This window comes from Halichoerus grypus, chromosome 10 (genome assembly GCF_964656455.1).
Source record: "Halichoerus grypus chromosome 10, mHalGry1.hap1.1, whole genome shotgun sequence".
Classification (NCBI taxonomy): domain Eukaryota; kingdom Metazoa; phylum Chordata; class Mammalia; order Carnivora; family Phocidae; genus Halichoerus; species Halichoerus grypus.
In genome coordinates this window covers 13372670-13388842 of record NC_135721.1, presented here as the reverse complement: position 1 = coordinate 13388842, position 16173 = coordinate 13372670, and the positions used below count along the sequence as shown (strand labels likewise).

The 16173-nt window shown below is 45.7% G+C and overlaps 1 protein-coding gene across 1 annotated transcript; it reads right to left on the bottom strand.

Annotated features, from left to right (window-relative positions):
• Window positions 1–841: 841 nt before the first annotated feature.
• On the bottom strand, window positions 842–1423 carry MSGN1 (mesogenin 1). Its single transcript, XM_036100120.2, has one exon. It carries the CDS (start codon window positions 1421–1423, stop codon window positions 842–844), a length of 582 nt encoding a protein of 193 aa, XP_035956013.1.
• Window positions 1424–16173: the final 14750 nt, after the last annotated feature.

Here is a 16173-nt window from a genome sequence, read left to right as displayed (position 1 = left end):
CTTGCCCCCAGCCGTGCTTTAGGCCCACCCTGTGGGGCTGAGTCCTTCCGCACTTCCTCCTCCTTCCTATCTGCTTATCCCCCGGCACCCAGCGCGCAGCCTCCCGTCCCCTACATCAAGAGAAGAGGCGCTCCCCTTTACTTCACTGTATCTCAATGTAGCCTGTCTGCCTGGGCCTCGCTATTTACCATGATGCTAATTCCTTCTGCGTCTATGTGATTTGGGTTCCTGCAAAAGAAAAGGCATGATTATAGTCAAACACACACAAGCACTCGAGGCGCGCGCACACACACACACACACACACACACACACAAGCACACAAACAAAATAAAACCAGAAATGCTATAGCCCTTTACTCGATACAAAACTTTCTAAATAAGAATCCAGAAGTCACGCTGGATGCTATACAAAATATGGGATGAGTTAGCCCCGGAAAGGAAGCTCCCACCACTGAAATAGAGATTAATTGTAACAATTTTACATTCTTGACACAATGCATTGCAAATCATTGACCCTTTAAAATACCTGGGACCGGCAGAGAAAGGCCAAGTAAAGGGTCTCTTTGCTAGGGGCTCATCTCCTGAGCAACCGTGGGAAAACTGGAAGCAAAATACCTGCTTGTCTGGCTGTTAAGTGTTCTGGTGGCTCCAACAAGTCCAGTGGGAATTCCCTCACAACTTTGCAGACAACAAAGTCACCGTGCTTACTATATTTAAAAAAAAAAAAAAAAAAAAAAAACACCTATGTGCCGGTATTCCGTGAGCTAGTCCAGGTCTTTAAAGCTCTCCTGCCCCCCCCTTGCCCAGGGGCTGGGATGGGTCGGGGTCCCCGGAGCAGAGCTCAGGCGCTCTGGGGCCGAGGCTCCCTCCCGCCGTTGAGGAGATCTGTGAGTTCTCCGATGTACTTGATGGTGTACTTCAGCGTCTGGATCTTGGTCAGCGGCTGGCCTCTCTGGCTGTACACAGGGGGCAAGTAATTCCGGAGGGTGTGCAGGGCATCGGCCAAGGTCCTCATCCGAAGCTTCTCCCTCTCGCTGGCCTTCCGTCTCCGCTGCACAGACATCCTGACTTTGGCGCCCTTCTGGGCCTTGGGGCCCCCAGCACCCTGCAGATAGGTAGGCTGGAAGGCTAACATATTGTAGTTCACCTCCACCAGGCCACCGGTCCCACGGCCACTGCAGCCCCCACTGCCCCCATTGGTGGCACCTCCGTGCCCACAGGGCAGCCCAGCCACAGCCGGTCGGGGAGAAGAAGAATAGGACTCCAGCGACGGAGCCGGAGACAGGCTCTGGGTTGGGGAGGCCTGGTTCAACTCAAAGGGCCCTGCCCTGTTGTTCCAGTCCCAGGAGGACAGCAGGCCGGGGCTGTCGGAGGGGCCCAAGCCCTCTTCGAGGCTGAGGAAGGTCTCACGCAGGTTGTCCATGCCGGGGGGACAGCTGCAGAGAGAACGGCTCCCTGGCAAGTGAGAAAGAAAGTTCTGCCGCCAGCCCAGGGCAGAGCTCTGTTTTATGATGGTGGGGGAGAAGTGATGAAGTGGGAAAGAGGGCAGGGGAGGGGGAGTTCAAAGGAGACCCCAAGGACCAAGATGGAAAATGAACTCTTCAGGTGTCACTTTCTCCTCATTGATAATTAGCATCTTCCAGCTAAAATGTCTTTAAACAAAAAGGCCTCCGAGAGAAGAAAAAAGGAATTATCTTGTTGTAACTAAACCAATTAAGGCCGCCTAACTAGACTTAGCATTGTCCTGTGGAACTCATTAATGAGGGAGCCAAAGAAAACAAACCTGGGGCAATTTGCAGCAAGGAGGTGGTGGTCCAGGGCCCTGGTGGTGAGTAGCAGGGTGTCCCAGAGGGCCTCCCTCCCCGGCAAGACCTACATAGTTCAGAGCAGATGGGGTGTAGTGGTGGAGAAGCCGCAGGGTCTGGGGACAGGTAACCCGTCGGGGCTTGGATTCCCCAGCGTGGCAAATGCGGACCGTTGTAGCTCTTCCTTCATAGGGCTCTGGGCGGGGAGAGCACCCAGCAGATACACCGTGAAGGCCAGTTCCGCTCTTGCCCTGGTCTTCAGCACATTCTCCTGAGTTTTGGTAGAGTGCAGACATGCCTCCAAAATGCCCCCACTCAGAATGACAAAGGCCTGCGGCTCCAGTAAACCCAGAGCCTTAAGGAGTAGGAAATACCCTTCACGGAGCTTAAAGCCCTTGCTTTAACTGAGCCGACTGGGATTCCCCACAGCAAACAGACGCCATGAAACAGAAAACCTGTTTAAAGCAGGGAGTTTGCGGAATACCTGGCATTTTGCCTTCTGAAGGTCTTTTAAAAATCCAGCTGCAGTGTCACACCTTGTTTTTTGAAATGTATAAAGGAAGTGTGAAATTAACTGGGGAGCCTGTTTTCCCCACCATCGCTCCAAATGCCGCTGAATGTGTTAAGTTGGATGGTCCTGCTAGTTTGCTTCACTTCCTACTTGCTCTGAAATAGACCCTCTGTGTTGGAAAGAGGCCTCAGATTCCCCATTTGTCCCGTGAACATAACTTATTCTCCACGTAACTAATTCTACAAATGAGTATTAACATCAGATCAGAGTGAGTTACATACTGGAGTAGTATTAACGTGTTCTTGAACATGGTTAAGTCCCTTTGCAATTATTGAAAAGAAATGTCAATGGTCTAATTAGCACATTCACAGTATTTTTTAATTAGCTAGGCTCAGGGAAGAAAAAGCTAAAGCAGGTAATTTGGAGAAGAATGCTCTTAAATTTGCCATTTACCAAAGGACCCCAAGCCATATCTTGAAGAATAAGCATTAATGAAACATAATAAGTGTAATAACTAATCTGTCCTCCTTTCGCCTCTCTGATCTTTTTCTTCTTTCAATTCTTATTGAGAAGCCTAGAATCTGTTAATACCATTCAAGGAACTTAACATATATTATAACTAACCTTTATTTGTTTTTAAATCTAATTTTACAGATGAAAATGCTCAGGCTCTAAGAAGTTAAGAGACTTGGTTAAGATTTCCCTGGTAGGAAGTGGTAGAACCAAGATTCCTGGTAAGACCCCTAAGCCCACTATTTTTTTTTTTTAATCAATTTTCTCTATTTTAGTTGGTTGTATTTGAGAGGCAGGTGACCTGAATGTGATTCAAAGGGAAGGAGACTCTCAGTAGACCCGAGGTAGCTGTGATGGGCACTGTCATAGTAAGCTTTTAGTCCTTATAGTCTAAACTGCACAGTTTTCTATGTAACACTACTTCTGCTCTCAGACTCGAGTTCTTTTTTTTTTTCTTTCTATAGCTTCTTTCTAAAATTGCTTATTTCTTAAACTTCTATTTTTAGAAATTTCATTTCCTAAATGAGACAGTATCTGTCTAATGATTATGGACACTTAATAAGTGTCGGCTTTGTTCCTGTTGTTAATGTCATCCATGGTCAAACTCACCGATATCAGAATGACTTACTCTGCTCTGCCTCCTCCACCCCTGACCCCACCCCCAGCAGTACCACTCCCCGAAAACCTATTCTTTTTTTTTTTTTTTTAAAGATTTTATTTATTTATTTGCGAGAGAGAGAATGAGAGACAGAGAGCATGAGAGGGGGGAGGGTCAGAGGGAGAAGCAGACTCCCTGCCGAGCAGGGAGCCCGATGCGGGACTCGATCCCGGGACTCCAGGATCATGACCTGAGCCGAAGGCAGTCGCTTAACCAACTGAGCCACCCAGGCGCCCCGGAAAACCTATTCTTAAAGCAAGGGAAACTGCCTGGTTTCCATGTTTCTCAAGGGCGCTCTCTGGTAAGAAATCAACTAGAACCAAACGTGCATTTCTCCTTCTAGTCTCCACAAAGTAGCCTATGCTCAGTCTGTGGAAAATGGAGGCGCAGGATGGGTATACCATTAACATTTGTAAACTATGGTTGGGCACACAATAGCTAGGTGTTTTTCTACATCCGTTGAAAATAAGGCAGAAAACTGGGCAATGCTAGACTGGACCCAGAATAACCTAGTTGAGAATGTGGTGTAGTGGAAAGATGAGCCAGAGTTCACCTCCTTTAGAGCACATGATTCAGCCTCTCAGGGCCCTAGTATTTTACTTTGTAAAAGGAGGATAATAATACCTGTCCTGTCTTCTTCATGAAGTGCATTTCTTTTTTTTTTTTTTTAAAGATTTTATATTTGACAGAGAGACACAGCAAGAGAGGGAACACAAGCAGGGAGAGTGGGAGAGGGAGAAGCAGGCTTCCTGCCAAGCAGGGAACCCAATGCGGGGCTCGATCCCAGGACCCTGGGACCATGACCTGAGCCGAAGGCAGACGCTTAACGACTGAGCCACCCAGGTGCCCCAGGATGTGCATTTCTAAAATAAGGTGTATGGACCAAAGGATCATCAAACCTCCCTTCCAGCTCTAGAATGTGATGAAATGTGTTTCTGTGTGAAGGGGCTTGATTAAAAGATCACCCACCATCCCAGCATGAAGGGACCTAGAGACAACTGAGTCTATCCTTTCATCTGCATCCTAGAGATGACAATGACTTGTTCAATGTCACACCAAAAGGCTGCGGCCGAGATGAGAATAGAAAGCATAAAGTTGTCTAACTCCCAGATCTGTCATTTTTCTTCCCTAGAAACTAGTACAGATTTAAGTGATACACAAGCTTTCGTATCAGTCAGACTACACAGTTCCCACATTACTAAGTTAGTAGGATAAATATCTTAATATGCATTTAAAGGTCACTCAACAAACACTGATAAGCAATTGTAACGACGACTGTAACACATTGAAGAGAAGTTCCCAAGCCTGAGGCATGTTCCCAAGAGGGCTTGCAAAGTGTCCTGGTCCTATTTCCAAAGAGTAACATGAAGATACAGATTGCCTCTCCCATCCCAGGCCCCAGGCAGCCTTTCCAATGAGGAGGACCCAGGATTTGCCACCCCGATTCGTGAGTGGCCTGGTGTCTAAATTTTCACCTAGTGTCTAATTTCGCTTCTGAGGGGATGCCAGTCATATCTCTGATAACAGTTACGACAGGGGCAAGGACAACTGGGCATTTTACAGTAGCCTGCAGTGGAGATCACAGAGAAGACAGTAGACTCTGGAACTGGCCAGGAAACTAGGACGAGCCACTTACGAGAAATTGACAAACACTGCTCAAAGAATCAACAAGAAACAGAGGGCAACAGGCTGTTTCGATGCCTGAACCGATAACCACCCGAGGTCCCAGGTCAATGCCAGCCCATAAGGCACCTCTGTGCGAATAAGAAAAACACCTAGCTTGGGCTTCTTTCGGCGCCCACTGACCTCCTTGGCCGGGCTTTTTATACAGGACTCAACCTCCACAAGTGGTGGCCCTGGGGGGCCTCAGTGGTGTGTCTTCTCTGCAATAGCAGCATTTTTCATACTTTAGTGCCTGTCCAGACATTGTTGGGCTCATAGAAAGTGGCAGTCGTGGCAAGAGCGTGTCCACTGGAGTCAGACTGACTACTGAGTAATTGTGCCCCTGGCCCTGTTAATGAATCTCTCAGCTTCACCTTTGTCTGTACAGTGGAAATACTAGTACTTCCTTCATAGAGGACACACTTTACCAGGTCTGCACATTGTAAGCTTTAAGTATGGCAGCTAATGTTCCCTTAAGTATGAAACCACGTTCAGTGAATTCTTGATTCCTTGAGTTAAGAGAAGTTAGAGCCACACGATACATGTGGCGACAAATACATCTCCCCCATATTTTTTGGCTTCAAGTCACCTCTGCTTGGAAATCAAAATTCCCTCCTTCAAATGAAACCTTTTTTTCTTTTTTCTTTCTTTCTTTCTTTCTTTCTTTCTTTTTCTTTCTTTCTTTCTTTCTTTCTTTCTTTCTTCTTTTTCTTTCTTTCTTTCTTTTTCTTTCTTTCTTTCTTTCTTTTTCTTTCTGTCTTTCTTTCTTTCTTTCTTTCTTTCTTCTTTCTTTCTTTCTTTCTTTCTTTCTTTCTTTCTTTCTTTCTTTCTTTCTTTCATAAACAAAACCACTTTAGATAGAATTCTTTACCAAATGTCGGTAGTCGTCCAGGGCCGGTGGTGGGAGCCAGGGCAGTCAGTAAAGGGAGGCATTGCCTCTAGGTTATATGAGAAGAGTGATAAAGCTGACTGAGAGCTGGTCTGTGTTTTACTCTCACTGTGGACTGCCAGCTCTAAGCAATGACAAAAATAAAGCAAGCACTCCTCGCTAGGATGGATCATCCCCACCACCGACCTATCCTCGGCAACCACTGCCCAAGAGAACTTTTGACTTCACTCAGCAGTTTGGAACTGTGACCCAGGGCACCCTAATCCTAGTCCTAGTTCTGACCCTGCTTTACTACGAAACATTAAGTGAGTCATTCAACCTTTACGTAGCTCGGCTTCCCCATGGGAAAAGTTAGGGTCACCCTGCATACCGCGTTGCTAAGAAGCCAAAGAGATTGAGAACAGAAGCTTGCCTTTGGGAAGTGGAAAGGGCTATAGGACTGTGTTGAGATGTTTTCAAGGTCAACAAAAGTAACTACTGTCACCAATGAAATCATCCACTCCAAACCCAGCAATTTTGCCACGCTACATAATACCAAGTACATCAGCATGGAAGCTGGTTCTTTCAAAGCCTGTCTTGTGAGAAATAGCGCTATCCCCAGGCCTTTAAGAAGCATCAAGATGGAAAGTCTATTCCCTCTGCGAACTCCTGGATCCCTGAACCACATGAGGCAGTCTGCGTGGGCCATTTGCTCAAGGCAGAGGGAGGGCTCCAGTGGATTTCGACCTCTCATGATGCTGCAGGAAATCCTTCAATAGATCAGTGAACTAAAAAAACTAATCCTGGAAGAGTGCCTGGGTGGCTCAGTTGGTTAGGTGTCCAACTGTGGATTTCAGCTCAGGTCATGATCTTGGGGTGGTGAGATGGAGCCCTGTGTGGGGTTCCATGCTCAGTGGGGAGTCTGCTGAAGATCCTCTCTCTCCCTGGGCACCTGGATGATGTAGTTGGTTAAACCTCCGACTCTTAGTTTCAGCTCAGGTCATGATCTCAGCGAACCTGGGATCAAGCCCTGCATCGGGCTCCATGCTCAGCAGGGAGTCTGCTTGAGATTCTCTCTCCCTCTCCCCCTTCTGCTCTTGCTATCTCTCTAACTCTCTAAAATAAATAATTCTTTAAAAAAAAAAAAATTCTCTCCCTCTGCCCTGCCCTCCCTCTCTTAAAAAAAATTAAAAAAATAAAACCTAATCCTGGAGTCTAATTAAAATGAAAGTTACTCCGCTGAATTCCCACCAGGTACTGAGAATTAAACCCCGTCTCTTTTAGATTTATTAGTTCATCTTAATTTCCATACAACTCTGTACGGTAGAGATTATAATCCATACTCTAAAGAGGAGGGGACCTGTGTTCAGAAAGGGACCCAGCAGACACAGCAAGAGGACAGAAAGGCAGGATTGGCGCTACCTAAGTCTGCATGAATGCCACATCCAGCCTCCTTCCACTGAATACCCTGCAGCCCGGAAGCCATGTCACCCACGTAATATAATCACTGAGAACATCTGCAAGATGCAGAGGTTGGTTCGAATCCCACCTCCTCCAAGAAGCCTTCCCCACCTGCCTCAGCCCTCAGAACTTTTCCCTTCTCTTACGGACGTTACATAGCTTTGACCCCATTCCTTTGACACTAATATATACTGCCCGATGTTCTGGTTATCTCCCCACATTAGTCTGACTTGTTTCCCAATTATGTTGCAAGTTCCTTGAAGGTATGGATGATTATTTTGCTGGGTCTTAGCGTGGTGTGCAGAGCTAAGAAGGTGACCATCAATTATCCTGTCGATTTTTATTTGGTACATGTTGAGTGGCAAGCACTGTGCTGGGTGCTGAGAACAGAAAGTTAAATTAAGAAGCTTTTGTCTTCCCGTTGCTTGGCTCATTGAGGGCGGAGATAGAGAAGTGAAAATACTGATAAAACAATGTACATGTGCTGTGATAAATTGAACCATAGGGCGCATGCATGGTTCTATGTGACAGCCCCGGGAGTCCTCTGTAACGTGTCCCCATGATAATAGCACTTTAGTGCTTCAGTGGCTGTCCAAACACTGGTGGATGGGTAGAAAGTGATATTTGTGTCAAGAGAAGAGCCACTAGAAGCAGACTACACCTGAGTCAAATCTTAGAAATATTTACATACCGATGAGGGGCATAGAAAATAATCTGGAGGACTTTCTGAAAGACATGACTTCTACAGCCTTGCTTTCTAAAAGAACCCTCCTATGGGGTCTTAAGAGGATGGTCCTTTAAAAGCAGAGCTGTTTTAACAAGCTGAAAGGTTCGGGGAGCTCCTTCTAGGTATTGCTCGAAGGTTCGAGATAGCATGAATTTGCCGGAAACCACTAGGAAACCATGTCCGCAGGAGGCCCAGCAGAGGCTGAGGTTGGAGAGGAAAGCCCTGTCCAGAAGGATGAGGCACTGGGACTTTACCCGGCAGGTAACAAGGAGCTTCTGGTCGTCACGATTAGGTGGAAGCAGAGGCGGATTGGGTCAGCACAGCCCCGGAGCCCTGATGCGAGCTGCTTGTGGAGAACATGCCGAAAGGCCAAGGCTGCACCAGATTTTATTCTAGGTGCTTGATTGAGATGAATTCCCATTAATCCTCACAGCAACCCTACAAAGTAGGCGCTAGTAGCATCCCTGATCCTGTTTTACTAATAACAAACTGAGGCACAGAGGGGTTCAGTCACTTGCCCAAGACCCCGCATAATGACTGGTAGCCCCAGGATTCGAACCTACGTAGGCTGCCTGGAGTCCAGGCTTTTCTCCACTGGCTAAAACAACTGAGAAAAGTTAGAGGCATCAGCACGATGGTCCTTGTAGTGCTCTTAAAGCCAGAACTCAAGCTTGAACTACAGCTCAGTAAATATGGGAATATTGATTGATTGGTGCCATTCAATCACGTAGCCAATGTATACAGAGCCCCTGAGATTGGCCCAGTGTACTAGGCATTGGAGGGGCTGGAAAGATGTAGTAGGTTTAGACTTTCTGTCTTCATTCCTAAATTAAGCACCCACAGAGAGGCATCCCCCTTTGTTGGCCATACCCAGTGATGAAAACAATAATAATTGTATTTAGTACTAAATGCTTCGTATGATTTATTTCATTTAAATCTTACAAAAACCCTTTAAAGGAAGTACTATTTTTGTTCCATCTTACATAAGAAAAAACTGAGGCTTAGAGAAGTTGAAAAGTTGCCCAAACCCATGAGATGAAAATGTGGAGGAGACATGACCTAGTCCCAAGGGGTCTGAGTCCGGAGCCCCAGGCTCTAGGGGGTGATTTTACACCATGAGGGAGGACATGGCGGGGGGAGGGTTTCGGAAGGCGCCCCTGTCACATGTCGTGAGGATTGCAGCCGTTTTACAACTTTGAGTTCACAGTTCTGGAATAAGAAACATCTGTCTTCCCCTACCACTTTCTAGTACTTTCCCTGGCCTAAGGCCATGAAATTATCTTTCTCAAACAGCAGGTCAGGTTGAGATTTAAGCATATTTTCCAATCACTAAAAATTGTGATTTTTAGTGTGTAAATAAAACACTTTGCAGTATTAATGTCAATAATAGCAGTGACGATTTTTCCTTTCTTGCAGACTTGCAGCGCTGAGCCTGTGCTGGGCGACAGGGCACAGCCTCGCCAGTCCAGCGAGCTGGGCATCATCCTCAGCGTACAAGAGAGGAGGCCGAACTCGGGTGCAGAGGAGTCGGCCCCAGGTCGACAGAAGCGGCTTCTCTTGCAAGGTCACACGTCCACCAGACCACGCTGCGGCCCGCACGCCCGGAGTCAGATGCGCCCTCCTGGCCTCCAGCTCTGCGCTCTCAGCGCGGCACCCTCAGAGGCCCTCGTTCTAAGAGCTGCCCTTAGCCCTCGGGGCTCCTGGCTGCTCTGGGCTCCGCACACCCTCCTGACCTCTGTATCTCCCTCAGCCGTCCAGGACCCCACTGGCCGGGCTGGCCCCTCACCTTACTAGTAGGCAAGGGATGGAGCCCGTGTTTGAAAACCCTTGGGACTAAGTTGAAAACCTGGATCTTTTCACCTCTCCACACAGTCTTGGCACCCAACTGACACGCAACAACAAAAAACGCAGGTAATTCTTGTGGGACAAGGGAATATGGCGTGTTTCTGTCTGTCTGTCTCTGTGTGTCTGCGTGTGTGTATCTGTGTGTGTTAAAACACCTAAGTGCTATGTGGTACCTTCCTATGTCCTTGAGCTAGTAAAGAGAAATAAAAGTAGCAATTTCCTACACAGCTAGGGAGAGAGCACCTGCGTTGTCAAGCCTGTGAGAGTTTTAGCAAAGCCAGGGTGAGGTGCTTGGGAGGAGTACTTTGATGTCGCCGCCATTATGTTCACTACCAACCAGGGAAGTAATAAACATTTTTGGCTCTCCTGATTTGAGTCTGAGGCTCATTGTAAAGCCAGAAAATAATATTTTTGGTCTTAATCCTCGTAAAAATAAACTGTAAAACATCACACAATGAATGAATAGATGATTTTCACCGGCTGACTATCTGACCAGGACAAAAGAGCAGGTAAAAAAAAAAAAAAACAGGCATAAAATAATTTGGCTTATTTAATGGGAGAGATGACAGACAGAAGATAGACATGCTGAACTACAGAAATCCTTGAGAACAGAAAGACAAAACCCTCGTGTACTTCTTAAGCCATTCCTGAGGAGGATTCCCTGACCCCAAATTAGGTTTATCTCCACCCCGTTGGTATGCCGTATCATGAGGAAGGACAGCATCCTCCCTCCCAAGCATTTGTAAGGTTTCCTTTCTCCTCCACCACTTGGACAACCTGAGCTCAAGATCTTAACTCATCAAACCACTCCATAGCCAAGCACTGTGTGAATTTTCTTTGCAAAATGAATGTAGATGGAAACCAAGCTAGTGTGGTCTTCCCTCAGAAAGAATCCATTCCCAAGTAGCCATTTCCCTGTGGGGTCTCTACATGTCTTTCTCTTTTGAAAACTATAACTAAATATGTTCATTTGGGGAAAAAGAAAACCCAGCCACCCTGTCTGCACAAAATGGGCATTTAGGTGGAAGACAGGAGGGTTGGAGAGAGGGGGTTGCAACATGTGGGTGAAGAATCATCAGCACAGAGGAAAGGGTAGTAAATAGAGGAAGTGAAGCTAATTCTCCCTTGAGAGCAGTGGGCAGAATGCTTTGGCTAATCTTAGCGCAAGGGAACATGAGCAGTTCCAAATGGGCATTTAGGTGGAAGACAGGAGGGTTGGAGAGAGGGGGTTGCAACATGTGGGTGAAGAATCATCAGCACAGAGGAAAGGGTAGTAAATAGAGGAAGTGAAGCTAATTCTCCCTTGAGAGCAGTGGGCAGAATGCTTTGGCTAATCTTAGCGCAAGGGAACATGAGCAGTTCCTCTGGGTTCAAAAATCTCATCAACATTTAGCCCCAGAGAGCTGGGGTTTTCCTCACAGACCAAGGAGGGGAAGCAGCTTCGAACACTTCTGCACTGATTCTTTAGCAACTGGCTTGCAAGATTCGAAAAAAAAAAACAAAAAAACTCATGTGTTACATTTACACCTACTCCCCTTTTAAGTTGGATTCTTTATTACTACTGGTATTTGGGGTGGCGTTTTAATACCCATGTCAAAAAAGTTGAAAGCAATTTGCACTGAGGTTGTTCTCTAAGGATTTGCCTCTGTTCTTACCAACCTAAAGAGCAAAAACTTGTGAAATTACTTCTTTAGTCCTCTCCAATGCCAGAAATTCAGATGCTGGAAATGCTGGTATTAAAATGAATACTAAAAATGTTTTTAGGAGGGTATCTGCATAATGACCCTGCTTATTTTCAGAAACATTGGCCTTTGGGCCATTTTTAATTTGGATTTCCTAATTTTCAAGTTGATTGGCACCTAGAAAGTGGATAAGAGGCGAAGAACAAAGTTGGGAAAATATTTCTCATAAATAGGAGGGTCAAAAGGGTATTGTTCTGAAGAACTCATACAGATAAGAACAACACAGGCTTGCCATTGGGGAAACGAACAAGGGAATGAATAAACAGTTCCCAGAAGAAGAAGTACAAGGGGCTAGTAAACTCAGAAGAAAAGATCACCTCTATGGTGATCAAAAACATGGAAATGGAAAACAACAAGGAAAGGCTGTTTTTCACCTCCCAAATTGGCGAAGTTGGCAAAAGCGTAAGGGAGCAGTTTTGCCCACACACCGCTTCTGGAAGAGCAAACTGGCTAACTTGTTTTCATATTTTAAAATATCCAGAGTGCATGTTAGATTTAAGAGTACCTTTGACACGTGAACTTTATCCTATAGAACTAAACAAAGCTGCAGTCAAATATTTACAGACAAGAATATTTATCATAATATTATGATAGTGAAAAATTAAAAATAGCTGTGATATCTAACAACAAAGGAGGAGTACATAAATTATGTCCCCTCCATATGATGGAATACTACGTAGTTGACAAAAATCGTATTTGCGATGAACACATAATAGAGGAAATACAATCTAACAGGAGAGTTTTTAAGCAGGATATAAAATTTTGATGCAATTACATTTTTTTCACAGAAAAGATGACTAAGGGTTTACCAGTGGTTGTTTTTGGTAATAGGAATTCAGGGTAATTTTTCTCCATTCATCTTACTTTCTTCTCGAGGGATAGTCTCGTGTCATGGTTTGAAGCAAAGATTGCCAGCCAATGTTCCTAGGTTCAAATCTTGACCCTTCTCTTTTATAACTATGCAATCATAAGCAGGTAACTGAATCTCTCCATGTCTCAGTTTCTCTGTTTGTAATTTGGGGATAATGAGAGTACCCACTTCACAGGATTGTTGTGAAGATTCATACATGTAGAGAGATGGCATGATACCTGGCCTTGGAAAGAGTGAGCATTCAATTGTTGGTAGCTGCTATTATTCTTTATAGTTGTCAGTATTTTCTAAATTTAAGAAGCTATTAATTTAAAAATTGAAATTTTCAAAGCAGTGACCAGGCAAGGATGGCCTGAGTAGGTCCATGTGTGAAGGAAAAAGACTCGGGAACCACGTTGACCTCAAGTTGAAATCAAAGCATCTGGGTAGTATATTTATTTAAAAATGAAGAAAAGACAAAGAAGGAAAGAAGGATGGAAGGAAAGAAAGAAGGAAAGAAGGCAGGAAGGCGGGAGGGAGGGAGGGAGGGAATTGAGGGGAAGCACTCTTGTAAAGATAATAGGACATTGACAAGTAGGACACAGTAAGGGTTGCTGAGTCCTTGTTGGAGCTCCCAAGTTCACCTAGGGAAAGAGGAACAATTATTTTCAAAAGAAAGATTCCCAGGCCCCTCTCCTGGAGATTCTGATTTGATAAGTCTAGGCTGGGGCCAGGTAATCTCTTTTTTTAATAAGCAGGGAAGTTGGAAACTTCTGATTTGGACTGATAAAAGATCTCCAGGGGTCCAAGAGCTACTGAGTCTGGCACCAGGAAGCCAAGAGCATGTCCAGCATAGGTCTCTTTGTCTAGGTTGTTAAATAGACATGAACCACAGGACACAGGGAGCAGGACTGGATGACCTCTAGGCCTTCATAGCTCCTTGACTTTTTCATGCCATTAAAACCTCCTGATAACTTCTCTGCTTGACATTTAAGGTTATCCATGTTCTGGCCCATCCTGACCCTTTGAACTTTATATCCCATCCCCCCCCCCCCACTCCTGGTCCTCAAGCACATTCTCTACCCCACTCCAAGATGGCTCTACACTGTCCCTAGACCACAGTTTCTTTTCTTGGCCTTTGTATGGGCTGTGTCCCTCACCCAAATGTCCAGCTTCCTCCCCTAACCTCTCCGATTCTACCAGTCCCTCTATACCCAGGCCAAGTGTCTCCTCCAGAAGCCCTCTGTGCCCTGCCCACACCTCAGTGACATTTATATGGACAGCCCAGTTCAGAAAGTTATTGTGTTGCCCCATATTGCTCAGTAACTTATTTGTCAAACTCAGGAAGAAGGCCCTTGATCATAACTAATACAGGAATATTGCCTTATAGTATGTAAAAGATTTTCATATCTATTATATCTCGTCACCACCACCACAGGAAGTGGGTCATGTTATCACCTCCATCAGAGGGTTGAGGAAACTGAAGTTGAGGGAAGCTTTCTTGCTCGCCTATGGGAAAACTACCCAGAGATGGCAGAATTAAAAGCCTGCACCATGAGTAAAAGGAATAGGGTCTCCCCCCATGAAAATTTCCAACGTGGAGGGTTAATGAATGACTCTCTTTGTTGGCCAGACCGGGGTGGGGTGGGGGGAGGCCAAGCCTCGAGGCTTTAAAGAACAGCTGTATCTCAGGGCTGAGCCTGTGTCATCCACAGACTCAAATGGTGGGCTCATGGTCGCAGCTGTTGCTGGCTTTAGGGAGCCCCACAGCTGTTACCAGGAGATGGACTCAAAGAGCAGGGAAATAGAATCCTGTGAAAATAATCGTGCTTATGTGTACGTGCATGATATTCTCCCTTCTCGAGGCTCAAAACGTTCTAAAGGAGTAATGTCATGATTCCTTATAGGAAGACCGGGTTTGGCGAGTACAAGTGAGAAAGCCAGCAGAGAGGAGGTAAGTGTCTTAAATTAGCCTTTCCTGGACATTCTTACAAATGGAAAGCAGAGTGTTTGAGGGCTGCACAAGCTTTTTAATTATCGGCATTTGTGATAAGCCCTGCAGAAGAATGTTCTTGGCAGAGTTGGGGAGCCCTAAGAGTGTCTAAGGAACAGACAATGGGATTGGGGATAAATGTCTTGTTCCCCTCCCCTTCCATGCCTTCCCCACAATACCAGCTGTTACCATCTTACGGATCTTAGCATCTTTTTTCTGCTGAAGGGATTGTGCCTGTAGATGAGCCCTTACTCTGTGTTCTCTTTTGATACCCTTATTACCCATCTCACTTGTGCCTTTCCTATTCCTTCCCCACATTCCCCTTTCCTCCAGTCTGGACTTGCCCTTCTCACTCTCCTGGGAAGACAGGTGGCTCTTCCCATTGCTATTCCTTGGCTAGTGTAGGTTTTCTGCCTCGGGTGAGTGGTGCCACCCCACTGCCTATCCAAATCCTAAGTGTTCTTTCTGGTCTACCTGACTACCAGCCAACACCTTGGTGGCCTCTGTTGCATGTATAGTGGGTGCTGTGCCAGCCAACACAGGGGGTAGTGAACAGATCTGTGGCCCCCAGATGCATTTTTCTTCTTTTTTTCTTCTTTTCTTTTCTGGCTCCAGCCCCCTACATCCCTCTCTGATCTATAGCACTCCTTCTCTAAATGGGAGCCCAAAACCACCTCACTCAAAATCTATGCAGGTGGGATCCAACAATTTGTTTTTATAACAGATTCTTCAGGTGAGTCATCTTAAGAAGGCTGGATTTGGGAACAATTGGTGTAGCACTTGGCAATCCCCAAGGTTACTTACCTGGCACCTGATCCAGTACATGAAATCCCACAGTGTTTCCCTTGTTGACTCTTGTCGGCCTCGTTTGTCCCACCCTCTCTCATTTCTGCCAGAGTGCAGCACTGGGGGCTCTCTTTGAGCTGTGCACAATCACTCAGTGCCATTCTTACTGGGCTGGAAGAGCAGCTACCTCCTTCTTAGGGTCACCCAGCTATCTTCGTTCTCACGAACTCGCTTCCAGGTGGGTTAATGCATTCAACTTGCAACACACATTTCCCAAGTACTCTATCTACGATGTACTAGAAACCTCACTACATTCTGGAGACAAGGTCCCTGTACCAGGGTGCTCACTTTCTAGAACAGATGTCCACAGTGTGATAGAGGTCAGAAATAGGCTTCGGGGTGTCAAATAGAGCACACAACAATGATCATGTATGTGTCCGTGTGTATTAACTGGTAAGGAGATCTATAGATTTCATAAAGTGTTAAAAGTTTTGCGTAACACAAAAAGGGCTAAGAGCTACCTGATGGATGGATAATGATAATGAGTACTTTCTAAGTAGAGAAAATGTCATCACGGCAAGCCAGCAAAATGATGCCAAGTTGGGATTTTTAGTAACCTTGTCATTAGCAGGTCCATTATTTACTCCAAAATGGGTGATGTCAAGATGCAGAAAAGTTTCCTTAGGTGTCAAGGTCAAAGGGGTCTCTCGAGGCACAACTAAATGCCACAGTCTCTCCTCCTGATAGTTATG

Excerpts from the sequence above, each read along its gene's own strand:
- MSGN1 (XM_036100120.2), bottom strand. The coding sequence starts at position 1,423 with ATGGACAACCTGCGTGAGACCTTCCTCAGCCTCGAAGAGGGCTTGGGC.